Genomic DNA, 11,542 nt, shown 5'->3' on the forward strand with positions numbered 1-11,542 from the left:
GGTTCTCTTTTTTCTTTGAAAAAAATGCAGACTGTTTTTGGTTAAAAGATTATTGAGAATATTTTTTTTTCCGATTCACCTTTTATGCACTGAGAGTGTAATACATTTTTCACACTAGTAGTTTTAGATGCATGTCACATGGACATGATTTGAATTTATGTTATATGGTATAATTTAAATCTGTTAGCGTTAAAAAAATTATGCACTAATAGTGCATAAAAAAAGTTATCCAAATTTTTTTAGAATAACGTTGTTGGACTTTGTGATACAATATTATGTATACAAGATAAAAAAAAGGTAGTGAAGAAAATAAAATTATAATTCTGTAAAAATTGTCATTATTTCCCCCCTATCCAAATAACTCCAAAAAAATTGTCATATATATATATATATATATATTTTTTTTTATTTCTTGAGAGATTAACCTTAGCAGCAGCTAGGACTAGGAGTGGAAGTTACGCCTCAAACTTCAACTTGTAGCCCCACCCCCGATCCTTTGGAATTCTTGCAATGTAGTCGCCAAAAACTTGTTAGATGCCTTGTCAACCACGTGAACATGATGGCTTGCCTAATAAACCTGAAAAACATTTTTTTACTAGTAATAAACTTGAGAAGAATTAGTCCTACCAATGAGACACGAGACACGTATCACCCATTCAACGCATCCAAATAACAGGTGTGTCTGTGTAATAGGATTCCAGACTTGCCAGTTCCATTCACATGCAAGCAAATTCTCATCAGATTGTAAAAGGGCCAAGACTAAAGAGGAAATTCTAGCTTGCCTCCACTTTTTAGACCACATTACCCTCCATTCCCACTCAAATTCGAGCCGAATGGCACATTTGAATTATCATCGTGAACGGGTCCTCCTTTATTTTGATTTCTCTCCCGTTATTAAACCATTCTCTGGGGTGAATATTTTCTCAAAAACGCGTTGCTCAAGAAAATCAGTGGTCTTTCCAGCGTTGATCTTTTCTAAGACGTTTGAATACTACTACTATTACTGCTGCGTCTTCCAGTCCTCCTTCCTTCGGGTCTCAAGTCTCTAGTCTCAAGTCTCAAGTCTCCATTTTTCACTGGTAAAAATCCCCATGCTCCTATATTTATACCATCCTTTTCTTTCCCTTGCTATCAATTAGATCCTTTTCAAGCAGGAAAAATATCAAATTTTGATTTCTGGGTTGTACGAGAATCACATTTCAAAGTTGATTTTGGGTTTCTTTTTCTTATATAGGATGAAAATATGTAAAGGGTGGGTTTCATCAGATTAGCCGCCATTTGATGCATGCTCATCCTTTAAGCTGTAGGAGAGAAACAAAGATTGAAGCTTTTCAGCAATTTGATGCATTCTTGAAGCTGTTGGAGTTGGGGTTTTCAAGATTTTGGGTAGAATTATAAATATGACTAGTATTTTGAGGAGTTTTATGCCAGTTTCCGCCTCGAAAGTGGATGATCATGATGAGTATAGCGTGGAGTACTCTTTCGCTTTGGAGTATAGTGGTCCTCCTGTTGGCTATGACATTCCTCACGTGGTTCCGGTAGATGTTAACCGGATTCCGACTGCAGCTGTGGTTTCGAAGGCCTATATGTCGAATAATTTGTCCTTACCAATTATTCAACCAATTGTTAAGAGTGACCGTTCCAGCAAGAGATTAGCAAAGCGGTCTAAAGTTGGGCCTGAAGCGGCTGAGTTCGAAGGTTCTGACAGAATTCTGCCCAGAAAATCAGTAGTAGATGCGAATGATCAAGAGGGTGCAGCAGTAGATGGTTCGGAAAATGGTGATGCATGTGCAGTGCCGAGGGTGTCAGATGGAACTGGAAGTTCTGATACCTTAGGTTTCTCGGACAGCCATAATGACTCCAATGAGATATCAGAGAGTTCGGATATTGAAGACTTAAATGATGAAAATAGTAGTCATGCTCAACATGCCAATCCACAATTGGAGGATCGTAGCTTGAGCTCATCTGCTTCCTCTTCTGAGATTGCTACTTGTGAAGAGGTGGAAGATTGTCTTGATGAGACTCCCTACCGCGGCAGTAGAACCCCAGTTGTGACATTCCGTGATCCTCAAACCAGTGAAATAACTTCTGAGGATGGTAGCCTTGATGAACTGGATAATGCAGTAGAAAGGCCGGTAGCCAGAAGTGATGTGAAGAGAGGTTTGTGCTATCGCTGTTTCAAGGGGAATCGGTTTACTGAGAAGGAAGTGTGCCTTGTTTGCGGTGCCAAGTTTTGTAGTAGTTGTCTGCTGAGAGCAATGGGGTCCATGCCAGAAGGGAGAAAATGTATTGCCTGTATTCGTCATATGATTGATGAATCAAAGCGAGGATCTCTGGGAAAACCTTCGAGAATGCTTAAGAAACTACTCACCGACGGGGAACTTAAACAGATCATGAGAAATGAGATTTCATGTGAAGCAAATCAGCTACCGCCTAGGCTTGTATCTGTTAATGGCAGGCCTCTTTCTCTGCAAGAGTTGAGCATGTTGCAGAACTGTAGGAACCCACCAAAGAAGCTAAAACCTGGGAGGTATTGGTATGACAAGCAGTCTGGATTCTGGGGAAAGGTGAGGATCATGTTCTTTCTAACATTATTGTTTACACTAAATGTAAATTTCTTGTTCTGATGAATAATCTCAACTGAAAAAAACAGGAAAGCCAGCAACCTTGTCAGATTATCAGCCCTAGACTGGATGTTGGTAGTCTAATTGAGCGAAATGCTAGCAATGGAAACACAAATGTACTGATAAATGGTCGGGAGATTACCAAAAAAGAGCTCTGGATGTTGCAGGTATATGTTCTCTGCCTGGATACATATCCTGAATCTATTTTGAATGTGCAGTTATCAGCATTTTGTTAAATCTTTGCAGATGGCTGGGATTCACTGTGAAGGACGCCCACACTTTTGGTTGAGTCCAGATGGGTCCTACCAGGAAGAGGGTCAGAAGAATGTCATGGGGAAATTATGGGACAAGGTAATCGAGAATTTCATTAAATGTTTTGCGTTTTACCTGTTCCTTTCCTGCATTGTACTATTTATTTCTTGGACATTTAATAGCTCAGAAAATGTAATTGCAGTCTGGAATCAAGCTCATTTGTGCTGCATTGTCTTTGCCAATTCCACCTGAGTCATGTAATGGTGAAGTTGAAAAGGATGCAGATAAAGTTTGCTCCGAGGGCCTGGATCAGAAAGCAGACAATAAACTTCTTTTAGTTGGTTGTGACCAATCGGGGACGAGTGCAATATTTAAGCAGGTATTTCATACTTGGAAATGTTCTTTTCTTCTTTTGTTTGATGACGATAAAATCATAAAAGTAGTATGTTATGTTTAAATTGGTCTTCTGCTTCATATTACCAAGAATTTGGACATTTGTTGGTTAAGGATAACAAGATTTACTTTGCAATCAATGACTAAATGTGGGAACTACACAAAAGGTGTATGACCTTTTTTATATGCTTAGCATGTTTCTAATACGTACACATTATGATCACCCTGTTTGGGAGGTTTTTCTACAAGCTCTTCAGAGGTGATGAGCTCTATATTTATCTGAGGATACCACTGCCAGCAATATTATTAATGTTGTTCTGTATACAGTCTACAATGAATAGTGAAACTCAATGTTTTTATACTTTTATGAACTCATACTTACCACTATTTTCTTGAGAAGAGTAAATGTCCCAAGAAAATTTGCATTAATTTCTGATTTTTATCGTCCTTAATTAAATGAGGCTGTATCTTTACATGGATGAACATTATTGTTTATGACTCAGAACGGATGAAAGGGGTAAACTTCCTAACTTACATGTCTATTTCAGGCCAAAATTTTGTATGATGTTCCTTTCTCTGGAGATGACCGTCAAAATATTAAATTCATGATTCAGACCAATTTATATCGTTACATTGGAATTCTGCTTGAGGGCCGTGAATGGTTTGAAGAAGATTGTTTGCTTGAATTAAGGAGACAACATCTGAGCCAACCTGGTCCATCAGGTAAAGAAGAACTGGTTTTTCAATTTTCATCTATTTGTCTCTTCATAATGTCTTTGTCTTTCATAGTGTCCTAAGACCTTTCATGTAAAATTTTTCATCCAATGATTTGGTTACATCTGATTTTCAACTTTTGTAGCTCCAAAGTAGGTCTGAAGGGCTTTCAGACCTGCTTAAGCTGTGAAAGCTTGCCTGAGAATCAAAGTGTACATCATTCAACCTTTTAGTAGCTGTATGTAGATTATGATTTTCATTAGATTACTAAGTTCCAGTAGTGTTAAATGGCATGAGATTTCAGCTAGCTCATGCTCTTATTTACTGCATGCAGGCTCCTTGGGGTGTTAGATTATTCACCATTTAAAAAAAGTAGCCCTGTGAATCAACCAAAAAATTATACTACTACATACAGATCTGTTGTTGCTCTAAACTGTGAGAAATTTGGAAAGGACACATCTCAGTGGTTGTTTTTAACTTTTGTTCCATCCTTTTTGGTTCTCTGTGTTTGCTCCCAGAAATCTGGTCCTTACTGATTTTTAAAGCTAATACTCAAAATTGGTCAACATGTTTTACACTAAACACAGAGAAGGATGTGAGAGTAGCTTCTAACAAACTCTGTGATTTTGCAATGCTTATGAGCAATGATCAGGATCCTTACACCAAATAATTTAAAAAAAAAATGATAAGAAGCAAATGAAAGAAATAATTTTGGGGATAAAATATTTGTGGGTTGTTTCTGATGTATCTTGCTTATGGTGTCACTGGTGCTGATGTACTTAATATTTACTACTTTGTAAAATATTGTGCTTAGATACTTGTTATAAGTTGGTCTATGCGTTGTTAACTTTTTATGATTCACATATTAAAACCTCTGCGGGTCTAAGGTAAAAGGAGTTTCTCTTTGTCAGTAAAATCTGTGATATCCAAACTTCTGAAGACAATTTTTACCTAGAAATGCTTGCATACATAGGTGGATCTGTCATCCAATGGATTCTAAAAGTTAAATGTTTGCAACAGCATATGCTGAGCAGATTGAGGAAAAAAATGCTTATTCCATCAGCCCAAGGCTGAAAGCATTTTCAGATTGGCTTCTACAAGTCATGATGTCCGGCAACTTGGAGGCCATCTTTCCAGCTGCTACCCGTGAATATGCAACATTAATTGAGGATCTGGTAAAGGATAGTGGCTTTCAAGCTACCTACAGCCGGAGAAATGAGCTGCCCATGCTTCCTAGAGTTGCTAATTATTTCTTAGATCGGGTAAGCTGAGATTACAAATTATTTCCTAGTTATGTGTTTACATGATATTGTATTTAATCAATCTTCTGGCTGCTATACATGATATTGTCTTTGCATCATATTGTATATGCTAATATACCGTGGTTGATGTAGGCTGTTGAGATTTCAAGAGTTGACTATGAACCTTCTGATATGGACATTTTGTATGCCGAGGGCTTTACTTCTTCTAATGGGGTTACATCTATGGAGTTTTCATTCCCTATGTCTTCCCAGGATGGATACATGGAGCCCACAGATCAAAGTGATCCTGCCATGAGGTGATCTCTCTTTCTGTGTGTGTGTGTGCGCGTGCGTGCTCTCAATCGCATGGCATGTAGTAGGACGGGAGTCTTATCACTCGAGGAAGTCTCTAAATTTGATTTGAACTCTGTAACTGCATTTGTTAATCTTATTGTGGCTTTTGAGAATGGAATTATGAGATCTAAGCCAGTATTTTTGAGTCCATAAATTAGCTGTACGCTAGATTTTGCTAAATTTCTTAACGTTCGTGATGGTTCACCCATGATTAACATTGCATGCACAATTTCCTCCTCAATAACATATAGGGTAGAAAAATGCTCAACTACAAAGTTAGATGCTGACTTCTAAATTGTCATCTGTACTGGGAATTGTAGACTCCCCTTACTCAGTCTCTCCTGCTCTGGTTCTCCTGCATGCACATAACGGATAAAATTGTTGCACTCGCAGCTACAGGTACCAACTCATCAGAGTCCATGCAAGCAGCCTTGGAGAAAACTGCAAGTGGTTGGGAATGTTTGAAGATGTTGATCTTGTCCTATTTTGCGTCTCTTTAACAGACTATGATGAGTACTATGTAAACAGTGACGGAGCTTGCATAAACAAGATGCTTGCTAGTAAGAATTTAATGGAGAACGTTGTTACTCATCCATCTTTTGCGCAGAAAAGTTTCCTCCTGATGCTAAACAAGTTTGACTTGCTGGAGGAAAAACTTGAGCGAGTTCCTCTCTCTCAATGTGAGTGGTTTCAAGATTTCTACCCGTTGGTGAGTTTGCATCCCCAGAGCAGGCACGGTAACAATACTCCGTCTTTGGCTCAACGTGCATTTCACTACATTGGTGCCAAGTTCAAAAGGTTGTTTGACTCCCTAACGGAGCGGAAGCTTTATGTTTCACCGGTTACTGGACTGGAGTCTGATAGTGTAGATGAAGCTTTGAAATACGCTAGGGAGATCCTGAAGTGGGAACAAGAGAAACCTACTGTCTCTGTCAATGACTGGTCTTCTGGGAGCATGGAGGCTAGCACATCTTCGTAGTTCGTCCGTAGAAAATTTTTGTAAATAAGGGTCTCCCTCAGTTTGTGTTCATGTACATAGTGCCCAGATACCACAAAGCAAACGTAGTAGAACCAGAAAGTGGACATCTGGAGGCTGTCAAAGGATAGGATGTTGTTGAAGCAGCAAATCACAAATGCTTCTTCTGTCACTTGCAGATCTGAACTCCAAGAGAAGTTCGATAACTTAATCATGCTTTTTCCATCTTTTCCTGCACGCAACAGACTCAAATTATATGTCTTACACCGTTACACGCATGGTCATAACCCAATATTTCTTTCTCAATGCTCATTTCAGTGGAGATCTCTCAAAAGATGTTTTTGTTTTCTTTATTTTTTGACTTGAGCACAACCTTTTCTTGTCCCGTGGAACCAATCATCAAATTAGCGAATTATATGTATTCAACCAAGTCTGCTAATATTTCCAACTCCTTGAGCTACTGCTAATATTTCCAACTGCTTGAGCTAATTAGTAAGCCAGCATAGCAATCATCCAAGAACTGAAATTGCAAAGATCGTCTCCCAAAACATGAAGCGCAAGCGTTTACTATTATCTTTCCCCAAAATCGAGCATGAAACATATTAATTCTGCCTGGATTAGTGAGGGCACGTGCACGCACTGTTTTATTAAGAATCAGGGTACCCAACCAAGCATACTAACATTTCCAACTCAAGGCTCTGTACTGGAGTGGCAATTGTGAAAGTACTCAAAATTACAAAGATCATCTCATTTCATCAAAAGAAAAAAGAAAGAGCTCTTGGTACAAAATGAATTCTCCAGACGAAGCTATATATATACATAGCATAGGTGATAATCTGATCAAAGATGCTAGGGGTGGTGCTTCAACATCTCTCTGCCCCCGAGTCCTGCTTAACTTTGATCATCACCAGGGTGCAAATCGATCCATAAGCAAACAAATAGTGGTTTCAGACAAAATACATTCATCCTTTGCCTTGGTTGATGACTTCAATGGAGAAGAAGAAGAAGATGATTGTTTTTTGGTAGGTTCCGCTTGGTCATCCCCAACTTGTGTGTCTTGGACATTGAACAAGAATATCTTCCTGGCTCGAACCTTCTGTTTCAGCTTAGCCAGCTCCCCCATGCACGCATCAACAAACACTGCTGCCATCTTAATCTGATTATCCTCCCTTCTCTTGCACTCTCTCAATTGAGCTAGTATTTATATATAGTAAGTGTCTTGAGTAATAGTAATAATCTATTCTTGGAGTTCAATCATCAAGCTACAATGAATGAACAGAAACGCGTAGCAAAACTACACATATTTATGCAGAATTGAAGTCGAGAGAAGAAAACAAGGCAGTGGGGGCTGCTGTGGGGCATCGGTTTCAAAGGGAATCCAGTGGCGTATGAAAAATCAGCATGTAGCCGCCCCCAGAACCAGAAGCACATACATGGTCAATTTGGTCATGGGATTAGAATATCTTAAAAAACCAATGGCATATTCCAAATTTCTGGAATAATGCAACTCCAACTCCAACTCATCCATCCATCTGTCTCCAATAGACTGGTCCAGTCTACTACTCGTCCATCTGTCTGGTCTCCAAGTAACGTCCTCTTTGCTCGTTCTATCATTGTATTATGCCGTGCCCATAATGCACTTCAGTTTTGATTAATTATTGCTGCCTTTTGCCTTGGGACCGACCTTCCAGTGGACGACAATGACCAAAACGAATGAATGATTTTTTTCATTCCCTTGGCCCTTTTTTTTCTGTACTTTTAATTATTATCTGTGTGTGTGTGTGTGTGTGTGTGTTTTTTTTAAAGCTTATAGTTAGTAATTAGCAGGAAAATTTACCAACACATGGTGCAGAAGTCAATGATTTACGGATAATTAATGGTGTGCCCAAGCATACGTCTTTATTTGGAATGCTTCGGTTCGTGCAAATCAACGGCACGGCATTTAGAAGTAGCTGCACATTTTCTAAAAACTATTTATAATTAGTACGATGAACGTCTTCTTCTTCGCTTCTTGAATTCTATTTTTTCCTATGCGTACAATATATATATAAAAAGATATCCAATATGGAGTGCTCAAAGTTTTGTTCAAGTCAACTTTTGCCTAACTTGAGAGTTTCTGCGTGCGACTTCAATGCCTATCCATTCATTTTGTTTTTATTCGCAAGATTCAATGCTTATCCATTCATGTTCCCTTCGCTACTAATTTCAATTCCTTAGTAAACCAAGGCAAAAATAAACAAACTAAATAAAAGGCAAAAAAAAAAAAAAAATCCAGTTGGAAAATATGCTCAAGACATATATTTGTTCGAAAAATCGATAATAAATCAAAGCATATATAAACTAAATGGTTTCCACAACGAGGCATATTAATATCCACAACGGTGCTGCTGCGGGATCAGGATGTAATTAATTAATATTTTGTCATAGCTAAAAATAAATATAATTAAGGTCTCAAGAAAGAATTGGAGGTCTAAATTTTGCAGCCTACTTCTTAAACCCCACCATTTCATTGCTTTGGAACCAAAAAAAAAAAAAAAACTAGGCAGGAAAATTAACAAAAAAGAAAAAAGAAAAGGTGAAGTCGTGGAGTTCAAGCCCATATGAGATGGTAGCAACTGATTGAAACATTTGTGGCATCCTTCTACAGTTAGGAGAATGTGTGGCTCATTCTTCTTTTTGGCTGAAAATGTGAGAGTAGCTTCTGCAGCTTTCTCTTGTTCTTTTTCTCCAGTTTTCATTTACTGTGGTAATACACCTTCTGTTCTTCTATTTTAATTAATGGAATTTAGTTTCAGTTTGGAATTACATAACAGGTGGGAAGATTCTAGGAACTCTTTCCGAATCATTAATGATTTGCTTCATGATAATTAAATGCATTGAAATTCATCCAACCGTACAAGTATGCGAAACGATAGAAGTATGCCTTTTAAGACTCTGTTTTCGATAATTAAACTAGCAATTGTTGTTAGTTTAACACAGTAATAGTTTTCTTAAAATCATTTTCCTTCAAAGGACAGATACAACTTTTACTGGAAAATGTATTTGAAGAGTAGAATTAACTATGCGAAGAAACAATTAAATTCATGCAAAGTAATAGTTTATTCTGAAAGATCCTCTGACGATTAAAAATATCCCCATCACCATCACCGGAGCAATGATGACAAAAATTTGGGTCCAGTCCGATCGTCAAGGCCGAATGTCCCAAACGAACGAACGAACGAACGAACAAACAAAAGCTAGGTGCAGTTATAATTTTTTTTTTTAGTTATGGTATAATTACAATATTTCCTTGCGTCGAGCAAGTGCGCAAGGGGGGTGTAGCTCATATGGTAGAGCGCTCGCTTCGCATGCGAGAGGCACGGGGTTCGATTCCCCGCACCTCCACTCTCTGCGCATGTTTCCTTTTCTACTATTATGCTTTATGTTAACTAAAAACAGGCGCAAATGAACAAGCGACCAATCCATTTTGCATATCTTCTTGTCTGTGTTTTATGTTGGAAATCTAGAACAGACGCAAATGATGAAGCCACCAATTCATTATTATTTCTCTTGGCCAAAAACTTCACTTGTCATTTCGTTAATTGATCTTCGATTGGTTAACGGATTGACGAAGATGAGTCCGTCCTTCATTCAGACAAGGTAACCATAGTTTACAAACAAGTTATTTTAACACATCACCCAACCAAACGACATACATACATGCTGCCTAAACTCGACACTCAGATGATTAATGATCTGAGAAATCGCATCAGATTAAGTTAAAATTAAGGACTAAAGCAATTCACGAGCATAGAAAGTGTAGCCTCCGAGCAATGCAGAGCAACCAATTTCTTGACTTGCCAATTTGCAGCCAAGTTGCTGAAGAAGGAGCGCCCGGGGCTGGCTTCCTGGATAGCTTGATCGAGACTGGCTGCCGGGGTCAATGTTGATGCTGCACTTGCATTACCATTTGAGAGGAGAGTGAAGTTTTGACCCTTTTCACGCAATTTATCGACTTCACTCGTCCAAATATCTACTAGCCCAGACATTATTGCTTCTCGCGAGAGAGAAAAATATCTTCTATTCTTGTGCGTGCGTCTTTTTGTGTGATTCTGGAATGAAACCATCCTGGCTTTCATACATTTTAACTTCCTATATATAGAGGACACAAATACATAGGGCAAACATGAAAGAATTAGATGGGTTTGCCAAGCAAGGATGGCGCACACAGTTGCTAGCCAGGTTTGGTGTTTGTATCTGTGTGCTTTTTTTCAGTTGATTGAGTTGAACTATTGAAGTCTGTTACTGTTAAGACACCAAAATAGTAATAATAAAGAATCTAAAATTAGTCCACTGTCTCGTTCTCATGGTTAGTTGTTGCTGTCTTTTATTTACCGTGGGCAGTATCATTCTCATGGTTTGGTTTAAACAAAAACCGCAGCTCCGCTGTATCCGGTATTCTATTTATCTGGTCCAATGGACCATTTCCTATTTCAACATCCGATCCAATACGCTTCCTCTTCATCTCTCGTCTCGTTTTTTGGGTGCATAATATATTCAAAATTAAAACCCGTGGCCTGCTACGTTCGGATCCCTCGAATCCAAGGAAAGCTTTTTTGATAGTTATAGATTTTATGATGGAGCACTATGCTCATCATCTCATGCTCCATACTTTTCATTATACTTATCCACTATTACTATACATAACTACTACAATTGCACTTATCCACCACTACTACACCCACGGCAGGTACTACATAAAATTTTATGCTGACTTTTCCTACCAATTTCAATCAGCAAACCAGTGTAATTAATTCCTTTGCTCCAACTAATTTAATATTTTATATCTTTTTCATTATTTTTTTTCCCTAAAATATGTGCACGTATAGAGCGAGTCTCGCCCACTAATAAGCACATAATTTGCTACTACTGCATATGTTCATGAAAGGCGAAAAATCGAATCAAACCTTGGCTAACAAATGGAATAATATTCCCCATACTCCGCCTCG

At 38.3% G+C, this 11,542-nt stretch overlaps 1 protein-coding gene and 1 non-coding gene across 5 annotated transcripts; both read left to right on the forward strand.

Moving 5' to 3' along the window:
* Nucleotides 1-939: 939 nt before the first annotated feature.
* On the forward strand, nt 940-6,791 carry LOC113726376 (extra-large guanine nucleotide-binding protein 1-like). Of its 4 annotated transcripts, none has more exons than XM_072079411.1 (9): nt 940-1,079; nt 1,302-2,567; nt 2,654-2,791; nt 2,871-2,975; nt 3,079-3,255; nt 3,818-3,992; nt 5,004-5,245; nt 5,378-5,541; nt 5,972-6,791. In XM_072079411.1, the coding sequence occupies exons 2-9, from the start codon at nt 1,401-1,403 to the stop codon at nt 6,555-6,557; spliced, it is 2,754 nt and encodes a 917-aa protein (XP_071935512.1). In that variant the 5' UTR covers nt 940-1,079; nt 1,302-1,400; the 3' UTR covers nt 6,558-6,791. The 4 variants fall into 4 exon arrangements, with proteins under 4 accessions (XP_071935512.1, XP_071935510.1, XP_071935511.1 ...); XM_072079409.1 differs by having other exon boundaries at nt 942-1,079; nt 1,235-2,567; XM_072079410.1 differs by having other exon boundaries at nt 1,009-2,567.
* A 3,074-nt stretch (nt 6,792-9,865) lies between these two features.
* Nucleotides 9,866-9,938, forward strand: TRNAA-CGC (transfer RNA alanine (anticodon CGC)). The gene has a single exon. It is a non-coding gene; the product is annotated as a tRNA-Ala (tRNA).
* The last annotated feature ends 1,604 nt before the right edge of the window (nt 9,939-11,542 follow it).

This window comes from Coffea arabica, chromosome 2e (genome assembly GCF_036785885.1).
Source record: "Coffea arabica cultivar ET-39 chromosome 2e, Coffea Arabica ET-39 HiFi, whole genome shotgun sequence".
Lineage (NCBI taxonomy): Eukaryota > Viridiplantae > Streptophyta > Magnoliopsida > Gentianales > Rubiaceae > Coffea > Coffea arabica.

Excerpts from the sequence above, each read along its gene's own strand:
- LOC113726376 (XM_072079411.1), top strand. The coding sequence starts at position 1,401 with ATGACTAGTATTTTGAGGAGTTTTATGCCAGTTTCCGCCTCGAAAGTG. Across the intron at positions 2,568-2,653 it reads AGTCTGGATTCTGGGGAAAG|GAAAGCCAGCAACCTTGTCA; the intron begins GTGAGGATCATG and ends TGAAAAAAACAG. Across the intron at positions 3,993-5,003 it reads GAGCCAACCTGGTCCATCAG|CATATGCTGAGCAGATTGAG; the intron begins GTAAAGAAGAAC and ends TGTTTGCAACAG.